General features: G+C 43.7%; 1 protein-coding gene and 1 long non-coding RNA gene across 2 annotated transcripts; both read left to right on the top strand.

Annotated features, from left to right (window-relative positions):
• Nucleotides 1–3,570: 3,570 nt before the first annotated feature.
• On the top strand, nt 3,571–21,274 carry LOC144137944 (4 kDa defensin). The gene is made up of 4 exons (XM_077669979.1): nt 3,571–3,647; nt 6,036–6,109; nt 12,403–12,462; nt 20,936–21,274. Exons 2-4 carry the CDS (start codon nt 6,067–6,069, stop codon nt 21,055–21,057), a joined length of 225 nt encoding a protein of 74 aa, XP_077526105.1. The 5' UTR covers nt 3,571–3,647; nt 6,036–6,066; the 3' UTR covers nt 21,058–21,274.
• Nucleotides 14,411–19,382, top strand: LOC144137952 (uncharacterized). The gene is made up of 2 exons (XR_013315770.1): nt 14,411–16,444; nt 16,511–19,382. It is a non-coding gene; the product is annotated as an uncharacterized LOC144137952 (long non-coding RNA).
• Nucleotides 21,275–21,877: the final 603 nt, after the last annotated feature.

Raw genomic sequence — 21,877 nt, 5'->3', positions numbered from 1 at the left:
AAAAGCATGCGGACAGGTTCAGACATAGAAGAGGTTCATACACAGCGCCAACAACGGCTGATCGTCACAGGAAATGCCAGAATTTATCCGCGAAGTTGACCAGCGACAGCCAACAGGAGAGCCAGGACAGCCATGGCCCTATTGACGTCGCAGAGGCCATGCCAGGGGTGCATAATGAGGAGAATTGAAGAGAGCGCGGTTGGTTTTTCCGCGTCTTTCACGGCGATTTGCGCGCTTACCGCTTCACGTGCACGTGTAATATTTGGCTCGAGTGTTCCTGGAAGTCTAATCTAAACGTCGCGCAGGTTTACTTGCACTGCACGAAGAGTGTTGCAGGGTCCCTTTAATTAAAAGACCACAAACTATGAAAGGAAATGGCATATGCATTATGTAAATACCTTTATTAGATGCCTAGGAAATGGCACCTCAAGAATGGTCAAAAATGCATGGGAAGTATCGGGCTTACCCTGCAAACTTAATAGCATTCCCGCAAACAAGGCCCTTGATCGCAGGCGTGCATGTGTTCCAGCCTTCCTATCAGTGGCTTATAAAGGCTGCCTGTAAATCAAAATTGCCAAAGATGCTGAGAAGAATTTGCGACACAAGACGATTTCGCAATGTAATATTTTCCAAATTAATTACCGACAGAAGCCTGACAATATAACTCTTTGGCTTTAGAGGTAAACGCAACGCTAGGATCCTCCAACAAGTGGAAACGCAATGGTAAACTCCGTAACGGGGTCCTAATGTACCGCGAACATTCCTAAGGTATTAAAAGCGACGCGGCAGCTTTCGCGCGGCTTCATTTCACAGACGCGTTGCTGTAATTTGGACATTTTTATAATTATTTAAAATTGTAAATACGAGTGCCACCAGAAATTTGCGCGTTCATGGTACTTAATCGCTACGAGAAACCCTTAACAATTTTTCCAGTTTTGATAAGATAAACGCTATGCATCACCTATTTCTTAATCGGTGGTATTCATAGCACATGGGATTAGAAAAGCCAAAGTTTTGAAGGTAAAGTTCGCTGCTCCCAACGAAAACCAGAATCAGTTTGTTTTATATTTATGTGCGAAATAAAAGAATGACCGCCGATTAAAAGTTGCCTGACCAAACTTCGTCGTATGCTATATAAAGCCACACCACCTACTTGTTCAACCAGGTGCTTCCAAAAGGGTTTTGAATGTAGGAAGGCTGAACCCAATCGCTAATTGTGACGATGACAAAGAAGAAAGAAAAAGAGGTGATTTTAATGACAATGACAATGATAATTATGGTGGTGGTGATTATGAAGGTAATTTCTTTTTAGGTTAAGGACCCCTTCTGCTTCATTCCGATTTTTGTATTGCTTAGAGTTTGTGCAGTCCAACATATCGGGTTTCGTTTTGCACTTTGTGGTTTTATAAAGCAGAGCACGTTTCTTTCCGGCGTCCGAATAATTTTTTCAGACGTACCCAGCTTCTCAAAAGGAACCTACAATATAACAATATTTACTCTGAGTAGCCGATTTTCATCCACTTCAAAAATTCTGCATATGATATAATTAAGGGAATATTTGTCTGTTTAGTGAAGAGCAATCGTACCCTCCACATTGCGCTGAAAATGCACTTGCAAGCGTCCGCAGGCCATATACAACCGACATCGTGAATACGAAATTGGGAAAGAAATCATTTACTTCCCTTACAGGAACCGCATAACTCTATTGATAGTAAAGTGTCAGTAATAAGTTGCAACAAGACAGGAAACTGTGCGAATATGGAATTAATTAACAAATCATCCATTAGCAGACGAGACGTGTGTTCTGAGCAGCTCACTCACATTGAGCCTCGCGCTTTGGGCCACTACAGGTATTTTTTGCGTTTTGCATCAATGGCTCGCCTCATCGTGCCAAAACCAGACAGGCTGTTTGGCCGTTCTATTTAAGAATCTGGGGTTCTCAACCCTTCCTCCTTCTGTGGCCCTTGGGTTACAAGGACAAGGAAATTATCTTGCTGGTAGTCCAAAAGGGTCATGGTTTGGGCCTGTTGGTGATGCATAATGGGAACTGAAAGCGCAATGGAGACACAGACAAAGAAAGCAGACAAGAGGACGAGCGCTAAACTACCAACAAAATATATTTGAAAAAAACCCACAATTTATACATGTCACGCTTTCCACTTGCATTCCACCACACATGCGCAGAGACACTTATAATCGTCTGAGGTAACATAGTTCTTTTTGAGAAAGGGATACGCATTGAGACTGCTACCTATCTATTTTTTCAGCTTCCATAATTTATCTGGCTAACCTATCTTTATTCTTGCCGATTATGATGCATTTGTCAAAGAACAGTTCGCAGCTATACGTGGAACAGTGATGCGCTTACCATCCGCCACTCCTATTCTTGACATTGCCATAGTGCTCGCGAAGCCGGTCATTAATACAACGACCAGTCTGCCCAATGCAACGTTTGCCGCAAGAAAGGGAAATTTCGTATACCACGTTCTCTGTGCATATTGTGGGCTTACATTTATGTTTACCGCAACGGTTAGAACTTTGCCACAGGATTGTTGCAGAGTCCTTGCTAAAAAAGGTGCGAGCCCAAACGCAGCAAGAGCAGCCGGCCTCACTCGAAACTTGTCCAAAGTATGCGGTTATACCTTACCTCCACAATATTTCCCACAACTTGAAGAAAATTTCAGGACGTGCCAATATTAGAGTGGTTTTTTCTGCCGCAAAAAAATTTGGCAAGTTATGCATAGTGAGCAATCCCTGTGGTCAATGTTCTAGCCGCTGCGGTAAAAGAACATAAATTTAAGCCCACAACATGCACAGAAAAGGTGGTATACGAAATTTCCCCTTCTTGCGGCAAACGTTACATTGGGCAGACTGGTCGTTGTAATAATGACCGGCTTCGCGGGCACTCTGGCAATGTCAAGAACGGGAGTGGCGGATGGTTAGCGCATCACTGTTCTACGTGGGGCTGCGAACCACTCTTCGATAAATGCTTCATAATTGGCAAAAATAAAGATAGGTTAACCAGAGAAATAATGGAAGCTAAAAAATAGATAGGTTGCAGTCTCAATGCGTCAGCGCACCATCTGTATCCCTTTCTCAAAAAGGACTATGTTATCTCAGACGATTATAAGTGTCTCTGCGCATGTGAGGTGGAATGCAAGAGGAAAGCGTGACATTATAAGTGTCTCTGCGCATATGTGGTGAAATGCAAGTGGAAAGCGTGACATGTATAAATTGTGGGTTTTTTCCAAATATATTTTGTTGGTAGTTTAGGGCTCGTCCTGTTGTCTCCTTTCTTTGTCTGTGTCGCATGTGCGCTTTCAGTTCCCATCAATTTGCTGGTAGTCCTACTCGCGCCATTACAAACACGTGGAAGACTTTGCCAGAATGCACCGTTGTATTAGCAGTGGCTGAATTGAAGGTCTCCCTCGTACCGGTTGTTTTGAACCCTTTCAGGCGGAAGCCAAGCCCTTCCCGGGATATTTACATAGGAGGATGCTGAGCGTCCCGGAAATGTAGACGACGATATTACGAAGTTTCCGCTCTAAGGACGGTGTGCGGAAATATGACCGGCTATAAATGCTGCTTACCCCACTTCTTCTCGACACAAACTACGCTCGGGGCCTAGAACACCACAATCACTTCAAGTAAGTGTTATAAAAGTGTGAATAAGTTTTTGTGCGTATCTCTCTTACACATATGAGTTTGGTACTAGGCTGTTTACATGTGTGCAAAGACGACAGCGACGCACCTTTTGTCTTGGCCTGGAGAGAAAATATATGCTGTGTATTTCATAGCAGTTAGAACGGTGTAAAATTCTGTACTGCTTCTGATATTGGTGGATTCAGAACAGACTGGCACCAGGCATCTCTTTGCCATCTGGTGTTAACAAAACGCAAAGAGGTACACTCGTCTACCGTATTTTCGGGAGCAATGATTTCCGCACTTAACGTCTTCTCCTTTCATAGGTTAAGGCAGTCTAGGCATAACTTTTGCACTGCCCTGAAGTGAAATGTAGGACTCAAGTCGTCCGCGTTGTTTTGAGCGATTTTACGACAAAATATTGGAGCTATGCCACGCTAAAATAGAATAGATGCTCCATCTAAGCCTGTGGATGACTGTACACGCACCCGTCCCGTGCAATGAGAAATAATTTTAGACGGTTACAGCAAGTTACAATAAATGTCCACATCCGGCTGTTTAATAGCAGTGTGCAATACAACCACAGTAAATGGTGTGTTTAGATGATGCAGTAACGCCAGCCTGAAGGATTTAATTCTTTGTAAGATTGTCCCTTGCCAGTTGTTGCCTTATTCCTTATGCTACGCAAATTGTTTTATCGAATGCTTCATCCAGCCTAATTTTGCTGCTTTCTCATGCTATATTTTTTCTTAGTAAGTTGTAAGAACTAACTCGAGGTCTGTCTTTTTACTATAGCCCCCCTCCCGCCCCCCTTCGAAACTGCTCTGAAGCGTCAGAATAGAAATTGAAGCGGGCACCTAAGTATAATCATTAGATGGTTTGAAAGCGAAATCCCAGGGATTATCGAAGGCCTCTTTAGAGCTACATCGTGTTTGTGTCTCTTATTTCCTTTCAGCAGTTTTATTAGCTTTCGTGTTTTTGCTTTTTGTTCAACAATACTTTGCTTTTGAAAGACAAAGGCGGCACCGAAAAAGTAATGAAAAAAAAAAAAAACAAATGACGTTTCTGCTCCCGCACAGGAGCCTTGTTTAGACTCCCGTGCCATGTCCCGTGCGTGAGCCAAAACATCTTTTAAGTTCTTCTTTTTCATTACTTGGTCGGTGCCCACTTTCACTCCGAAATGTACGCTCCCGACAAGAGGGGCGTCCGTGAAACCCTTGAATTCACCAATACTTTGGTTTGTTTGCTCGTTTTCTGTCAAAGAAATGCAGAAAAAGTCATCCCAGTGGTTAGCGCACTTGCATCCTGCTCTAGTGACTCGAATTGAAATCTCGCACAAACCTAAGTTTTATTCATTTTCTCTCTGTAGCGTAGGCAATTTTCGCACCATTCCTCTTGAAGATATCATTCACTTCTTGTTTTTTATGATGCAGATAAAGCTATCGCCATAATATTCCACATATTATCGGCAAGTTGTAGCAAGTAGTGCAACGGGTAAATGACTGTGGTAAATTCCTTCTGTGCACCGTACGTAATTTTCGGTATATGATATACGCATTTTCTCAAAAACCGGTGACACACATTCACAAAAAAAAAAAAACTGTGTATACTTCTTTGCACAAATAATGCATTTTATGCTTTATGAGCTTCTATATCATGTTAAGATTTTATTGAACCTTCTTAGTGCTGTTTGCATATTATTTCTTTCCTTTTTTTTCTACGCGCTTTTGTACAATTTCCTGCCACGCTCAAGGCTGAATGAAATCCCATTTGAGCAGGAGCGTGTAAGAAAATCACAATCAACCATTCATTAATAAGACATGAGAAAAGCTTTTCAATTGACGAATGCTGATATTGACGAATACTGTACATTATTGGCCGTTACAATTTTGTGAAGACCGAATTTCTTAGAGGACATTCCAATTAAGGCTGGGTTAAAACTATGAAAATGTCGTTGATTTGTTAGGTTTTTTTCTCGCCTCATGCATGCATTCGGTCGAATTCACAATAGACTTCATGTACAATAGACAAAAGTAATGATGCGAGAAACATGAAGACATTTGAAGAAACTTGAAACAAACATAAAACATGAACAAACAAGAAACGTGAACATGAACGATTATTTAGGAAGTAGCTCGAAAAGATGCTTTAAAGTTTATCCATGTCATGATAACATTAATTAATAACGGTGGTTGAAGAATTGCCTTTTGAGGGTGAAAATGCTATTTATGCAAATGTAGGAATTATTTCTAGTTTAAATTTGTATAGAATGGGGCTTTATGTTCGAAACAGCCCCAAAAATACATTTCCTTTCAAGAGATCGTATGTTATATGAAATGCTGTTGTTCAAATTGACTGCTCCTGTATGAAGGAACATTTTTTTTTGGTTCCAGAGAATTTTGAAGCAGCCTAACACTTTGAAGGATGCGGGTGCTTGTGCTTTCCCTCGCTGTCATTCTTCTTTGCGGTAAGTTGAAGAGGGCAAATCTGCAAATAGCGCATGCAGAAACAAAGCCTCCGATAAGAGGTGCTCGGTGGTGTTTTTTTCTGGCTTACCGAGTTGCTGAGAACTCTGCCTGCTTTCGTATACTTCAACTAATGGCATGGTTGCTGCGACGATAATTATTTTTCTTTCTTTCCATTGCTCCTGAACATGAAAACACAAAGGTGACAAGCTCGATTAAACGCTCGCTCCACACATCTTCATTGTGGAGAGTGATGATGTAATAGCTGCAAGCAATAAAAAACTGTTCATTAGTACGCACCTGGGCCAAGTTGTGCCCCTATTCACCGCAACAGCGATGATCTGCAGCATGGTCGCAGATAAATGTTCTGCACGCATCAACGTAATTTCCAAAGGCTAACTGTTGAACATTAGAGTTAGGGTCGGAAGAACAACTGCGACTGCAATTCGTGTAAACTCAAAGGGAGGACGGCGCTTTCAATTTGTTGCGTGTATGTATCTATTATGTATGTATACACACACACACACACACACACACACACACACATATATATATATATATATATATATATATAGTAAGGCAATGAGGGGCTCGTTGAGGAAATACAGAAAGATAGGTCAGCAGTCTACAACGCCAAAGGAGGCATAGGGGTGTGGTTGGGCTCTTTTCTTTATCACTACAGTTAATTAAGTAAAATATTTTTTTATAATGACACAGAAGAAAGAAAGAACGAAAAACACGCGCCCAGAGTGGGGACCGAACCCACGCCTTTCGATTACATGTCGAATGCCTTACCAATTCGGCTATCTGGGCGACTGTGTTCTCCTTCACTTTCTGGGCTATTTATATTTACTAGAAGTGTATCTGACGCTTGAGGGTGGTAGCCAGCGCCACTCTGACTACACGGGGAGAAGGGGACCTTCTTTTCAACCCCCGGGGCGTGACCCGAACGTCTACAGCCTGTCATGAGCGGGTTACTGGCGGGAAGCCCTCTTATGCTACCTAGGCATCAAGGCTGCCGGACACACAGATAGCCGAATAGGGGGCACAAAAGAGCATTTCACAGAAGCTAGCAATTGAACAGGAAATAACCCTACCTATTTCCTGTTCAATTGCTAGCTTCTGTGAAATGCTCTTTTGTGCCCCCTATCTATTCTCTTCATCCGCGGGGGGCACACCCATCTTCGCTTCCCCCCGAACCAGTCTCCCCAGCCACTGATTACCTTACTGTATACTCCTCCCTTTCTTTTCAAACCGCGGTTGTCCAGTTTCCCCCATTGTCTGAACTTGCAGCCCGCGCGGCATACGTTGACCCGTCATGGTGCAACCTTGAACGCTGCAGTGTTAACACGACCCCTTTTTTTCTCTCTCTCGCTCCCCCCCCCTTTTTTTTTTTGTTGCTGTTGTAACACAGGCGTAGCCTGACTGTATGCACGCTCTCCATTTCCGAAACATTTTCCGCTCCTTCTCACAGTTTTATGCAAACCTATTCGCCGCGAGCTCGACATGTAGGTGGCGACAGTGTCGCGCTGCTAGTGTGGATGCTCCGCTGAGCGGCCCGTAAGAATGCACACTGTGGGCGCGTTTCGTGCCTTTTTCCCCCGTATGTGCGCACGAAAGGTGCAAACAAGAGTGGTATAATGTAGTTCGGTTCCTCAACGTTCAATGTATAGCATGGAAGCGGCAGTCAGTTATCATTACTACGCCAAAAAAAGCGACGACTCATCGGGAATCTCAGAATGGCCGTGATTGTGACAATGAACTTGTACGCTGTGGCTCGTAGCAAGCTCGATCTTTCCAGACTATGGATTTGAGCCTTCAATAACAGCATAAAGAAACAAATCAGGAAGCCGCGATCTCTGAAATTCAGTTTACAACGGCAATCTCAATCGCTTTCACTGGTAGCATGACGCATTCTTGCATTTGTGGGATGCCCTGAAACGGTAACACTACTTAACTGCCCCGAAATTCTTTCTACGAGCTTACGATATTTTTTGTGTGTTCAAAAGGCAACATAAAATTACTGAATTTTGATCAGCGCAGAGATATAAATGTAACCGCTCTAACGGGTCTTTTAAATGAAATTTTAACGACTCTGAAGGAAGGTTTGATGAATAACGGTTTCGGATCACTTATTTACGGCTTTCGTCGCAAGTGAACTTGCGAATTGAATTGTCAACGCACGCAGTACAATCAACATCTCATGTTTAGCTAGGTTTTCGCAAAGTGACAAGCAGGTTTACAGTGTGCAAACCAAGCTTCTGGGACCTCACAGTGAGCACAAATTTTCTGTTACGGCTGCTATGTTGACAATTTGCGTTGCTTTTAAAATCTAACAGGTGCCTGCAACAGCGAGATGTGTTTGCATTCTTGCGTATAAGGTTGCTTACGAACCCTAAAGATGGCAATAAATGAAGTTGCGCTGTTGCAGATGTAGTAAACCATTTCCTTTTTTATTTCTCGTTGCGAATCAGCGCAACGGGTTCCCGGTAACTACTTTGTTTTGTAAACTGAATATCGCTTTTGTCATGGCATTTAATTCTTGAGGATTGGTTAAAAAATGAAATTCTGTGCATTTAGTTTTTTTTCGCGAAAGGGGGGGGGCTCCTGCCAACGTTGCAAGAGCAGCGAGAAGAGAAGGCATGTAACGCGAAAAGCCAAACTATGGTTATCAGTATTACTTACAATCGAAACTACACATAGGCGTCATGTTCTGTAGCGGTGAAAAAGCAGTACGTATTTTCAAAACTGATTAACCCCCCTTTGGTCCGGGATTGTCCAGGAATTGTGGCTCGCCTTTTTCAAAATTGTATTGAAAGCAAGCATTGTGGGAAAAAATTAAAAAAAAAACAGCGAGTCATGGCACACACCCCTCACACATGTGGGCAATAACGTGCATTATATTACGCGTTTTCTCCTCTTTCTTTAAACTTACGTCCACCTTAAAAGGTTAAGACGGGACCATATTAGGCATTTGGTTATGCTGAGTGAGACATTTCTGGACAAGGTGATTCATGTCGGATTTGAAAATGATCTATATAGAAAATGACACACGAAATGCCACATAACACTCGCAAACTCACAACTGCTTAATGTTACCGAGAAATCTCCCCTAAATACTCTTGCGCATCCATAGAAACGTATTTTAAATACTACTTAAAATTAGCAACTCGATACAGTTGAATAAATGTTTATTCCTCCTCCTCAGTATAAACGACTGTCCAAAAATGGTATTTATTTTAGGAAAGGTACGGGAAGGACACGATCACACATGGGCGATAGCGCACGGGTCGTGGGCAGCGTAAATATTTTTCTTTGTTTCTTCTTTCTGTAAGGACACAGCGCAATTTTACAAGGGTGTGGAATTTGCACGCGTATGCGTCTTGTCGCTGCTTACCCGTTTCGCGTACTAAACTTTTATCCTTTAAATAATCACCACGTCACCTTCAAAAAGCACCCTTAGACGTTCCCGAAACGGCAGACGACTGCACTCAACAATAAGAAAAGTGCAATGTGTGGAAGCAATGTTTATAACAAGTTTCACACTTAAGCTGTGACCAGGGCGAAGATGTTTCGTGGAATTAAACCAGCGCATTAACCCGCAACGGCCGCTGATTATTGCGTTTCTAGAGAAAATGCGCAAGCAGAGGTAACTAAGTCATTGCTTACTGCCAAACGAGCACACATATTGGCTGTTTTGTCGTGTGCAGCACGCGTCTTGCGCCGCACGCAATGGGAAAAAGCAGACGACGCGAGAGCGCCATCCACACTAGGAGCGGTTCGTCCCGCCGCCGCCAGGGGCCGACTGTGTTCGCGCTCGGGGCGAATATAAGAAACGTGTTCGAAATGTTTGCGACAGCAAAATCATGTAACTTTACTCTGATGAAGGCAAGTCCCGTTGCCGCTACGTAAGTAAACACTGTTTGTTATTGTTCTTGCTGTGTATCCGACTCTTTACTTACACTATATATATATATATATATATATATATATATATATATATATATATATATATATATATATATATATATATATATATATATATATATATATATATATGGAGAGAGAGAGAGAGAGAGAGAGAGAGACAACACGAAAGCTGTTTAAGTCAAAAAAATATCGTATTGTCTGAATGTCGAACTATCCAATAATCGACAAAAGCAGCACATTTGCAATTCCTTTATGTGTATATTTAATTTGCGAAGAGGTCGGTGATGCTAGTTTTTAATTTGGCGAATACTTGTGGCTCAGTGGCTAAGGCGCTGTGCTGCGCAACTGAAAGAACAGGGTTCCATACCCGGCCGTAGTGGCTGCTTTGCTGAGCAAGGGGAAAAGCGAAAACGCCCGTGTGTTTGAGATTTCGGTGCACGTTAAAGAGCCCCAGGTGGTCAAATTTAATCCGGAGCTGTCCACTACGACGCGCACCATCGCCTGTGTAGCGTCGGCGCGTTTACCTACTGCAAAAAATTCTCAGATGATTGGGCGGAAAGAACAAGTTTTCGGACGTCGGACAATCCGTGCAGATTAAGAGTGCTGCATGGAGCATCATAGCAGAATTCTTCCGGAAGAGATAAAGTATCCGAAGCTTCTTTTGCATTGCGACCCGTCGCGGCTGTTTACTGCACGGTTGTTTACTGGTCCCAGTGTACGTTCGCACACTCCATACAGCAAGGGAAACAGAGCTTGTGAGCGAAGGAGCGTACTGCGCATGCGCCACCACCCGGATCTCTGGGGCATGCTCACGTCTGTAGCGTACGACCAACAAAAACTCTGTCATCTACATTCGTCGCCGAAAAGCGTGAATACAGCCCAGGTCAATGCATTTTTTAACGTTTCAAAATCGCGCTGAGAACCCCAGAAAAAAAAAATCAGTGACCCTCCGTCTAAAGACGACCATGGTTGAACGCGAAGCTGTTGCGTAACGGGTCACTGCCGTCTGTACAAGGTTATAAGGTGCAGGATTCGTTCTCTGTAATTTCGCACGCTAATGCACGCCTCTCCACATCCAAACCACTTCGAGCATGTCAAAATGGAAGCCATCGCATAGACGCCTGCTTCATAACGCGATGGACTGTGGTTCACTTCCTGCCGCCGGAAGCATTTTTTTTTTTCGTCCGCTTCACCCGTTCACGCGTTAAAGACGAAATCAGTGAGAACACTAAAGCTTAGGTTTAAAAAGTCTCTCGGAACAATCATGAGTTTGTCTGCGGAAGCAACGCTACGCTCCTGTGTATTCTTGGCGGCTACGTTTGATAAGAATAGCCTGAACGAGCGTCAAACCGCGATGGTCCAAATTAAAAGTCTCCCCCACGAAACGATGGTATTTCCTACAACGGTTGGAGGCGAACTGTGGTAACTTATTCGCACTGCGCAAATGTGGCCGTCACCACGGTGCTCAGAAAGTACTGAAATCGACGTTTCTTGGTATTTGAATGTACTCTGATGGCCTACTTTCCTGTAACGGGTCCGTCGGCCAGAGGCAGTGGTGCGAGCGCACTGCCACCACAGCAAAAGCGGCCAACGGTTAGGGACCAGTAATGTTCCGTGCGGAGAATTTCCCCTTTTTCAGAGAATTTCGTCTGTAATTTTAGCCAAAAGGGAAAAAGAAATCGTTCAAACATGCAGGAAATTTGAGGAGTCGTGAAGCAAACGGGAAAAATAATTTCACTAAAGCGGACCTCGCATGATTTATTACTTTGTTTTCGGTAAAAAGTTCCTTAACGCTTTATCAAAGTTTTGTTTAAATATCCATAGTCCTTTTTCCGCAAGCCACAAACATCAAAGACCGCTAGCAATCCAGTTCATAAACCAGGAGCCCGCATAGATGAAATAGTATTCCATCTGAATGTGCTACTAGAGCGTAAATATGCGCTGGCTGAAGGGCTGAAGCCTGTTCGCATGTCAGCGTGCGCAATGTACAAAAATATTTCGGGAGCGCCTTCGTCTTCGTGCTGGCATCAAGAGATGGCGCTAGCAGTCCCGGCGCTGAAAAATTGTCTTGATTAGCCAACGATTAGCAAACAATGTCTGGTTCTGCTTCATCGAACCAGTTTTACCTTAGTTCTTCAGCATGCTTTTTAAGCACGTTGTTTCGTGCAAAGCGTGACATGCATAGCCGAATGCTGCTGAGCGTTATAGGTTGTGAAACACGCTGTTTGAATTCCTGCAACAGCGAAAGAAGTTGTTTCGGCTAAACCCAACGCATTCTTGTTTTCCCTTATCGTTTATACCGCGCAAACTGTGTGGTTTCCAATTGACTCATTCGTTCCTCGCTGCCGGCGTGCTTCCTTCACAGGGCTCATGGCTGGCTCGGCAACCGCAGAGGAGGAGAGCGAAGTGGCACACCTCAGAGTTCGTGAGTGACGCACAGAAACGCTCTCACGAAACGCTCCAAAGCTCTCACTGTAGATGAAGGTTGCTAATATAAGTCGCATGCTGACCAATATATTTCACAATGCCACACGTTGTAGTCTCCTGCGGGTTTTGTGGTAGTAATTTAAATGTACTTTAAATTGTTTTAGCAACGGTTGTGACTCACCGAGGTACACAGTAGAGCATCCACCGCTACCAAGAAAACGCAGTCGTTTCGGCGTCGGCTTAATAAGCGGGTAAAAAAGACAAGGCCTCTCTTTTCTTTGGACAAACTGAGCCATATACTTTGTAACAGACTTGTCTATTTCTATGGGGCACAAATGGCTATAAGGGAATTCAACCGCACCATAGGTATATACTAGAGCGCCATTTATACAATCATTTCTCATTGCAACGCTCAACGCACCCCGCCCGCTGGAAGACACTGGGGACCTCCGATTACCAGAACCGGACGCACTGGGGACAGTTGGAGACGAAACCGCCTGCTCGCTTTCAGCATGCATTTTACGGCGCGGACCAACCCGGGGGTATCTCTTGATTCTCCGGGGTGGTTGTGTGGCCGAATTTCGATGAGCCTCATTCTTGAATTTATTTTTTTTTTTTCAAACAAATTTTATGTTTCTTCCTTCACCGAAACAAAGTACTAAAGCCCAGCTGGCCATTCTGCAATCCGCCCCGTGTGCGCTAGGAAACCTTCCCCGAAACACTGAAGTTCCGCATTGTGCCGGAACTGGTGCTTTCCTAAATCGCAAACAGATTCGTTTTCACGTTAGCTTGATTTTAATGCCTAAGCGTTCTTAGACCACTTCCCAGAGACTTTTCTCGCCCGTCTAATGCGCTAAACGATGGCATGGGATCTTTAACAAAGACCCCAGGGCCTCCGCATTTCGATGCAAGACTGCATACATTGCCCGTGTGACCATACCGACCATGCATTGCATTTGCTTTGATTGGTGAAGCCGACTGCAGAGGGCCTCCATAGATACATGGAGCTTTAGGAAGGTGTTTGCTTGGTTAAAAGGGCCCATGGGGTTTCATATTTCTTTCCAAAATGTGTGTAGCCAGCAATGAATTATAGCCCACTACAACGTAATGTTTGCTTTCCCACACTGATTTTGTATATGGGAGTGTCGCTCCAGGGCAATTGAGCAACCTAAGCCTAGCAGTGCTCTGCGTAAGATGACGAATACAGGCAGAATGCTGACGCATTATCGCGGAATTATTGGTATGACTTAGGCTTTTCCTTGTTGAGTTTAAATTTATCCGCATTGTCCAGCGAGTGTTAGGTACTCGGCGTTGTAGCGAGATTTTTTTTGTATAGACTCTCCATAAAAAGGCCCCTGGAATGACATTACAAACCATAAAGCTCAGGCGTGAGTGAAGGCGTGTCGCATTAATTGTTAGGTGAGTAACAGGTACAGGCAGCCTGAATATGCAAACATTATCACAAACGCGACCCACCTTTAACGCCTTTAAGGTACCGTCTGCAAAATTTCGTCAAGTTGCATTTGTCGCTCCATTTTTTTTCTAAAACTGCTTCGGTTTGTTTTTGTCAGCGCACGGAATAAAAATAGATAGTGAAAATCGTCAAAGCAGAATGATTCAGCGTAACTCTTGTGTGTGACATCAACGCATACTGTCCGATGATCACAAGATACTGTAGCAGCAGCCACGCCGCGGGAGTGCCACACCGGCAAGTGCCACATTCACCTATATTTTATACTAATAATTTTATAATATTATAATCAATCAATCAATCAATCACTCAATCATGTTTATTTACGTGCCCAGGAACAGCCAGAGGCCTGAGTGCTGGCGCACGGGTAGTTACATGAAAACAAAATACAAGAAACATATAGCAAGAAACAAACAAGCGACAAGACACACACAAATTGAAGTAGTGAAAATGACAGAAATAAAGCACAGGCGGAGCCTGGGTACGGGTAAAAAAATAAAAAAAGAAGATGCCTATGTTGCTCTGCCCGTCGTAAAGGCCACACGACAGGCAGAGCAACAAAGTTTGACAGTAATACAACAAAAACAACGGCAAGAGTGTAGAGACAAATGAAAAAAACGAACAAATGACAGTAAACAGTTTCAAAAATAGGCAACTATCAGTTGGATAGACACAACCGCAGAGAAATCAAATTCCAGAAAAAAAAGAACGACAGACATATCATACGTGTTTAACACACTGTATTCAACAGCGTTGTACGGTAAACTGTAAAGGATTTCTGAAAGATGTCAAGGCGTTCAAAGAAGCGGTTGTAACAATTCTGTATTCTGCGCACAGGAGAATGATTGGAGTTGCGCGCAGCGGTCAAGAACGGGCGATGCGACCTGGTGGGCCTTTGTGGTACACTAAACTCTAAACAGTTAAGCAGGTCTGCGCAAGAAAGGTCACCATGAACAATTTTGTGAAGAAATGTAAGGTCTGCACGCATACGTCTGCAGTTCAAGGAAGGGATGGAAGGGACTATGGATAAGTCAGAATCAGGATGAAAACTGTGATTGTGATGACGGTGCTTAAATATGGATAAAAACTTCTTCTGCACACGTTCTATTAATTCACTACTAGATTTGGAGATGCCGTTCCAGGCAACAGAAGCATATTCTAACTTCGTTATACATATTGCATTGTATAGCATTAGAAATGGGTCTGAAGAAGAGAATTCCTTTGTAATCCGACACACATTTCCAAGGCTTCGGAGTGCTCGCCGGGTGATGAGCCTAATATGAGGAGAAAAAGAGAGGGTACTGTCGAAAAGCACCCCTAGGTCCCTAATCTCCTCAACCCTTTGCAGAGGAGCTCCCTCAATACTGTAGGAAAACAGCAGACTGTGGGTTTTCCGGCTGTAGGTGACAACCTTTGTTTTAGTGGGGTTTAAAATTAGGCAGTTTTTCCTGCACCAGACCGATAATTCCGACACATCCCTCTGCAAGGCACAGCAGTCCTGAACACCGCTAATGTGCCTAAATAGTTTGACATCATCAGCATAGAGAAGAAAAGAAGAATTTGTTAACACTGTTGAAACATCATTGATAAAGACAGAAAACAATAATGGACCCAGCACGGAACCCTGGGGTACACCACTTGTTGCAGGGTAAACACTAGACTTTTTGTAGTTAACATCTACATAAAAGGCCCGGTCAAGGAGATAGTTGGACAACAAGGCAACAAGGCTTGCGTCTACACCGGACTTAGCAAGCTTGTTAATTAATAACTGATGGTTCACCACATCAGACGCCTTACTGAGGTCGAAATAAATAACGTCCAACTGGCCGTTTTCACAAACTGCAGCCGAAGCCTGTGTCATAAAGCTTGCAAGATTTGTGACCGTCGATCGACCCGAGAAAAAGCCGTGCTGATTTGGTAGCACAACGTTCTTGACGCAGGCAGCAAGAACTTTGTGCAGAGCTGACTCAAAGAGTTTTGAGGCGACACAAAGGAGTGAGATCGGGCGATAGTTAGAAACGGCTGACTTATCACCAGACTTAATATAATATAATATTGTTTTATAATAAAAATTTTCTGCCGGAAATATCGCCGTTTTTAAGAAATCGACGGCTTCAGCTTACGCTGAAATGAAACGTTTGTTAGTTGACAGGATTTCGCGTCCCTAGGGACAGTTGAATTTTCGTAGAAAATGGTTAGGAATGTCGTACTTACTAGCGCACTTCAAGGATGTATTCAGTGTAATTGCTTTTCGCTGAGAAGCGCAAGTGGTGGGTCCCCGATGATAATTATTGTTGATCTGCAAGATAGCCACACATGGTAACAAGGTTCTTGTGCAAACACTTTGAATTTCGGACATATCTCTTTTCATGACAGTTCGCCCCTTTTCAAACTGGAAACTGTGCAAAATTGAAATGTTCTACATTGCTACTACACGAACGAAACACGAGAGAATCAGGGTTTTTGACTAAGCGATTCTCAAACATTTTGCACAATTTCTTCGCCTCAGGTGCATACACCGTCGAACTGTTCAAAAAGCGATTCTCAAACATTTTGCACAATTTCTTCGCCTCAGGTGCATACACCGTCGAACTGTTCAAACATTTTGCACCGTGTGTGGTGCTCTGCGTGTATAGCTGTTATTCTCTGGTTGGGAAGTGCGTGGAATCTGCTCGTTTTTACGGTGTGAACAACACTGTTGCGAATGCTTTTTAGGCCATGATTGCGGTGTAATGACGCTATTGTGCGGGTTGTGTCAGTGCATGCATAGAAAGCATTTTTGCAGTTATTGCGAAACAACTATTTATTTTCAAAGACGCCGTTCGGATCTACCGTCGCAAGGTAGCGTGTGTCAAGAAGCAAACATGGCTCGCCGCGGTGGCTCAGCGGCGAAGGCATTGTGCTGCTGAGGAACGCGGGTTCTATCCCAGCCACGGTGGTTGCTTTTCAGATGGAGGAGAAACGTTGGTTTGTCGAGATTTAGGCTAACATTAAAGATCCCCAGATGTTTCAAATAATTCCCGAGCCCCCCACTACGGCGCGCCTCGTAGCCTAGGTGGAGATTCGGCGCGTTAACCCCAACAATCAAATCAAAAACCGAAAATGGGCGAATGAAATAGACAAAAACAAGTGATGGATATTTTGAAGGGGATCCATAAAAACTACTACGGACAACAGATATCCTCGTTTTAAAAAAGAAAATTTGGGTCTTGGCATGGAACATCAGTTGCGATAAAAAATGGATTACTTGTGTGCAGAACGAGGCATGCGGTGCTAACAATGCCATGCCGTCTTAACTTTGCTTTTCTCCTCCGTGGTGCCTTGGCTGGAGGTATTGTTTTACACCTGAAGGTGACTTGTTACTGATTATTATGATTTTTTTCTCCGTACGTAGCGCTCCCATACTCTCTAGAACTGCTTCCTGTCGTGGCCTTCACTATGATCGCGTGAATTAAAAGGTCGCAATGCTTTGTTCAGTAAGCGCACCCAGTCTTATGACTAGGTGGCCACGAAATACGCAAGTCACATTTTATGACCCCCCTTAAATAGACAGCTTCGACACTTGCTGTAGTACACATTCGTCTTTATGTCCGTTAGTTCTTCGACTCTTGGCATTGTTTTCGCGCATATGTTACGTCACGCAACTAAAACTGACGCTGTTAGCCCTCTACTTCACTTGCAGTTATGAACGGTCAACAGCCCCTTCGAAGAAAACTGCAACAAAATGACGCAGAGGCTATAAGGGTTTCTTTGCTAAAGCGGCAAAGAAACTCTGGTGTGGACCTGTGTGCTGGCACTCTACTGTATACTATACTGTAGTACTATAGCGTGGTATATTATACTGTACTATAGTATACTATAGTACTATTATAGTAGCATAGCAAAACGTATTCTAGGTTATACTATACTACAGTGTACTGTACTCTATTATAGTGTACTATACTATACTGCACTATAATACACTATACTATACTATACTATACTATACTATACTATACTATACTATACTATACTATACTATACGATACTATGTTATACTATGCGATACTATACTGCGGTACTATACTGTGCACTACTGTTCTGGCACTGTTCTGGCGCAAAATCTATTGTTTTTGAAATGCTTTCAGGCACCAAAAAAATAGTTAAAGTGCTTATTGGCTCCAGCGCAGGGTCATTCTGAGTCTTCTGGTAATTAGACTTTTGAACAAACGCTACAACCGCGAGCCCCGCGCACTGTTAACTTTCTTCCGGGCAGTATAAACTTTACCCCAAATACTTGCATGGTTTCCTCGTCCAATACGGCCTTTAGAAGGGCGGCAGGCCCACTTTGCCACAGTGTACATGAACGCCCAATCGTTGCTTCTAAGGAAAGTACCCATGCGTGCTAGCATGCTGAGAAGGAAGCCAGAGGAGGGTAGGTGGCTTGGCTTCCGGCGCGCTCAGTAATAACTGGCGAAGAAGTGCAGGGAAAGATGCGCTAGGCGGCGTTTGAATTTCGCGAAGCTCAGTTTAAAATACGTTACGAGGAGCAACACGTAAGTGAACGGCGAAAGTTCTGTGTACATATACATTAAAAGCGGGCAATGCCGACGGTAAGAGAGACTACAACACTAACGAATAAATATGTAGCAAATAGATAGCGAAAGACCGAATATGTAGCGAAAGACCGCCACGGTAACCAAAAAAGAAGCAAGACTAAAGAAACGAAAAAAGGGAACAAGAAATGGAATCGCAAGAGTCTTTAGATATCTGCACGGTAGAGAAGTTTGACATACGGAACACAAATACTTGCGATAATTCTAAGCGCTGTGATTCATCGTTAACTAGCGCTTGAAACAGGACGAAAACAGAGAAGATACGCCCCTGTTATGCAGCGACCTGTTTCAAGCGCTACTTAACGATGTATCAACACCAACTAGCCCAACTACCACTTTTGCTAAGGGCTGTGCTTTGCTTTTCGAGGCTAGGCCGTGTTGCTTGCAGACGAAGAGCTTTGTAGGGAAGTATACACAAAATAATGAACATGCCGGGTCGGCAGAGAGAAAACAGAAACGATTCGCCTCATTGTATTCGAATGCGATTGTATCCCTCCAAGTATGTTGGGGATACTCCCTTACCCGAAGTCCTATGTGTTAAAGGCAGCAAAGAGCCTTGAAGGTACAGAGGTGTCCAAAAGAAAAATAGATTGGCGGTGCACGAAGAGCATGGAAGGTAATATTTTCTGGTACAGCAATTACCTGTAACAGAGAACTTTACTTCGGGCCTGCCTTTAATAGCAGCGCTTGAAATAAACATACATGTGTTCCACTACAAACGACATACCAATATCAATCAATCAATCAATCAATCAATCAATCAATCAATCAATCAATCAATCAATCAATCAATCAATCAATCAATCAATCAATCAATCAATCAATCAATCAATCAATCAATCAATCAATCAATCATTCATTCATTCAATCAATCAATAAATCAACCAATCAACCAATCAATCAATTAATAACTTAATCAATCAATCAATCAATGAGTCAATTAATCACTCAATTAATAAACAAATAACTTCAACGTATAATGAGGCTTACATATGGCTTTACTCATTAGGGGGTGTGAGCTTTGAAATCCTGAATTGCAAAATTTATGCTTGCACTGCACAGCGGAGATCCCGTTTTCGGATCTAGTCACACGGTGTTCCTTGTCATGGTGACTTTCCTAGCTGTCATCGCTGTGACTGCTGGTTCATATGAGCGGTGGAAAATACGCCCCCCCCCCCCCCCCACCACCCTCACCGGTGTTCTTAAATGCATAGACCAGAAAGGTGTGGGTAAGACTGTGGCTGTTCATATAATTCAGCTTTTCTCCATACAGATAGCATTCGGAGATCGTCAAAATACGCCTTTAAGTTGGCAGGTAGTCCTGAGCTCCATTTTGAACCATGGACACAAAATCCTTTATTTTAGTTCATAGTGAGTTCAATCATAACTTCAAAAGTACCGAAAACAAGTACGGTGTCAGCGCGCCGAAAGTGTTAGTCGGCGCATAGATAAGAGAACGCTACCAATAAGCCGAATTGGGGTCACAGCGTCAAGGTTTGGTGGCGTACGAAAACAATAAAATCGCCCAAATGGGCTCTCAAGCATCAATTCTTGCACATAAATGCATCATTACGAATTTTAAAGGTAGCGAATACTCTAGGCACTCTACGTTAAAATGAGAAAACATTTCTTTTGGTATTGGCTGCATAAAACAAGATAGTGGGTATTGGGCTTGGTATAATAGAGATTTAGCTTAACTAGCAATCTTCATGCAGGCACAGTAGCATTTTATTGGCCTTTCCTTCTGCAATGTTAGGTATAGTGCCCATTCAACTGAGGGGCAGTATAGCATAGCCTGCCGAAGCATCACCACAGATGCCTCAGAGGGCAGCACTGTTGATATGACGAGTTATGGAACGGACGCACAATATCTCCTGCCGAAAGGGGCAAGATCAGTCCCAGAGACTGTTATGAATCCTGACGTTCATCAAACTGGAAAATTGACCGTCGTCATGATCAAACATAATTATACCCAAATAGCCACCGCTGTAGAGGTAAAATGAATACAACCACATACAGGTTTCTACGACATTTCAACCCGGTACTGCATTGCAGCAGCCAAATGTTTTGCCGCAGGGCCAAATTCCCACCCTGCTAGTGGGGTGGTGCCTGCCGCATTTCCGGTGAACGTGATTGCATGTGAGTAAAACAGGTGCAGCTCTGACTGTCAGGTAGCTGCTGCCTGAGTTGCGTCCATTCAAATAATTCCCGTCTTTATGAAAGCGAAGACGATGAGCAGTATGAAAATACTTCATAAGCGAAGCCCTAGCCTTTGGCCTTGAAAGGAAGTGGGCGGGAATTTCAACTTTCTTGCTGCATACATAACTGCCCCGAGCATTACACGTGGCACAAGTATATAAGGGCGCCTCGCACGTGTTTCTGAGCGTACACTCGTCTCTCCGCAGGTCGTGGTTTCGGCTGCCCTTTAAACCAAGGTGCCTGTCATCGCCACTGTAGGAGCATCCGACGTCGTGGCGGATACTGCAGCGGCATCATCAAGCAGACCTGCACCTGCTATAGACACTGATTAATCAGCAACGGCGCTTTCACTGCCCAAAATTCCAGGTGTCTATGTCACACCACGATTTGCTATTGGGCCACTGTCTCGCATAATTTCTTGCTCGAGGCAAAGTCAATATTGCTTTTGCGTTTTAGTGTGCTCGCATGACCGTGTAAACGTAAGGAGTTACAATTGCGCCCATGTCTCGGGATAATAAATGCGCTCACTGGCTAGTTCCTCAGCACTTTTTAGTTTGTGCTTCGTCGTGGACACCTCACTTATATTCCAGCTTATTATAGAATACTGCACATATTGGAACGGCACATGCACAACCAAGGGCCTTATTAAAAGCGGTCCCAACGTTTCGTAACCTATTCTGCTCCTTAATTGGGGGTGCTTGCGTTCGACCAGAAGCAGCAGTTATGAGGTAGTTTTTTTTTTCGAGTCGTTTCTTGTCGCTGCGTGTCGGAGGCCGTGGCCGTAGAGGGGAGAAGGGCACCTAGGGATCTACTGGGCCTTCCCCAAGTCCCTTGTATGTACCAGGACCCGAGGAGGATAATTTGTGAACATTTGTTTCAGTGTCAATCACCAGCGCGCCCTCGATGTCAATCTTTTTCGCTGCCGTGGTGTTCAGCCAATGCGCTGTGCTGCATGTAAGACTTGCGTTGGTCGTTTTTGTACTGTCGGAGGTGTTCTGGAATTTTCCGCGTTTTCCCGATATCGGTGGTGGGACATTGTTCCCAATCAATTTTTTAAACTTTCCCTTGCACTTTTGCGGTCAGGGCATCAGCCGCCTGAGGGTTGAGACCGGTTTCTGGGTGGCGAAAACGCCTTCCTTCATGAAAAT

This window comes from Haemaphysalis longicornis, unplaced genomic scaffold (genome assembly GCF_048455015.1).
Source record: "Haemaphysalis longicornis isolate Haplotype H1 unplaced genomic scaffold, Haemaphysalis longicornis Haplotype H1 scaffold_1, whole genome shotgun sequence".
In the NCBI taxonomy this organism is placed as follows: Eukaryota; Metazoa; Arthropoda; class Arachnida; order Ixodida; family Ixodidae; genus Haemaphysalis; species Haemaphysalis longicornis.
Note: the sequence above shows the minus strand (reverse complement) of the source record. Positions and strands in the feature narration are given on the sequence as shown.

Excerpts from the sequence above, each read along its gene's own strand:
- LOC144137944 (XM_077669979.1), top strand. The coding sequence starts at position 6,067 with ATGCGGGTGCTTGTGCTTTCCCTCGCTGTCATTCTTCTTTGCG. Across the intron at positions 6,110-12,402 it reads CGCTGTCATTCTTCTTTGCG|GGCTCATGGCTGGCTCGGCA; the intron begins GTAAGTTGAAGA and ends CTTCCTTCACAG. Across the intron at positions 12,463-20,935 it reads AGTGGCACACCTCAGAGTTC|GTCGTGGTTTCGGCTGCCCT; the intron begins GTGAGTGACGCA and ends GTCTCTCCGCAG.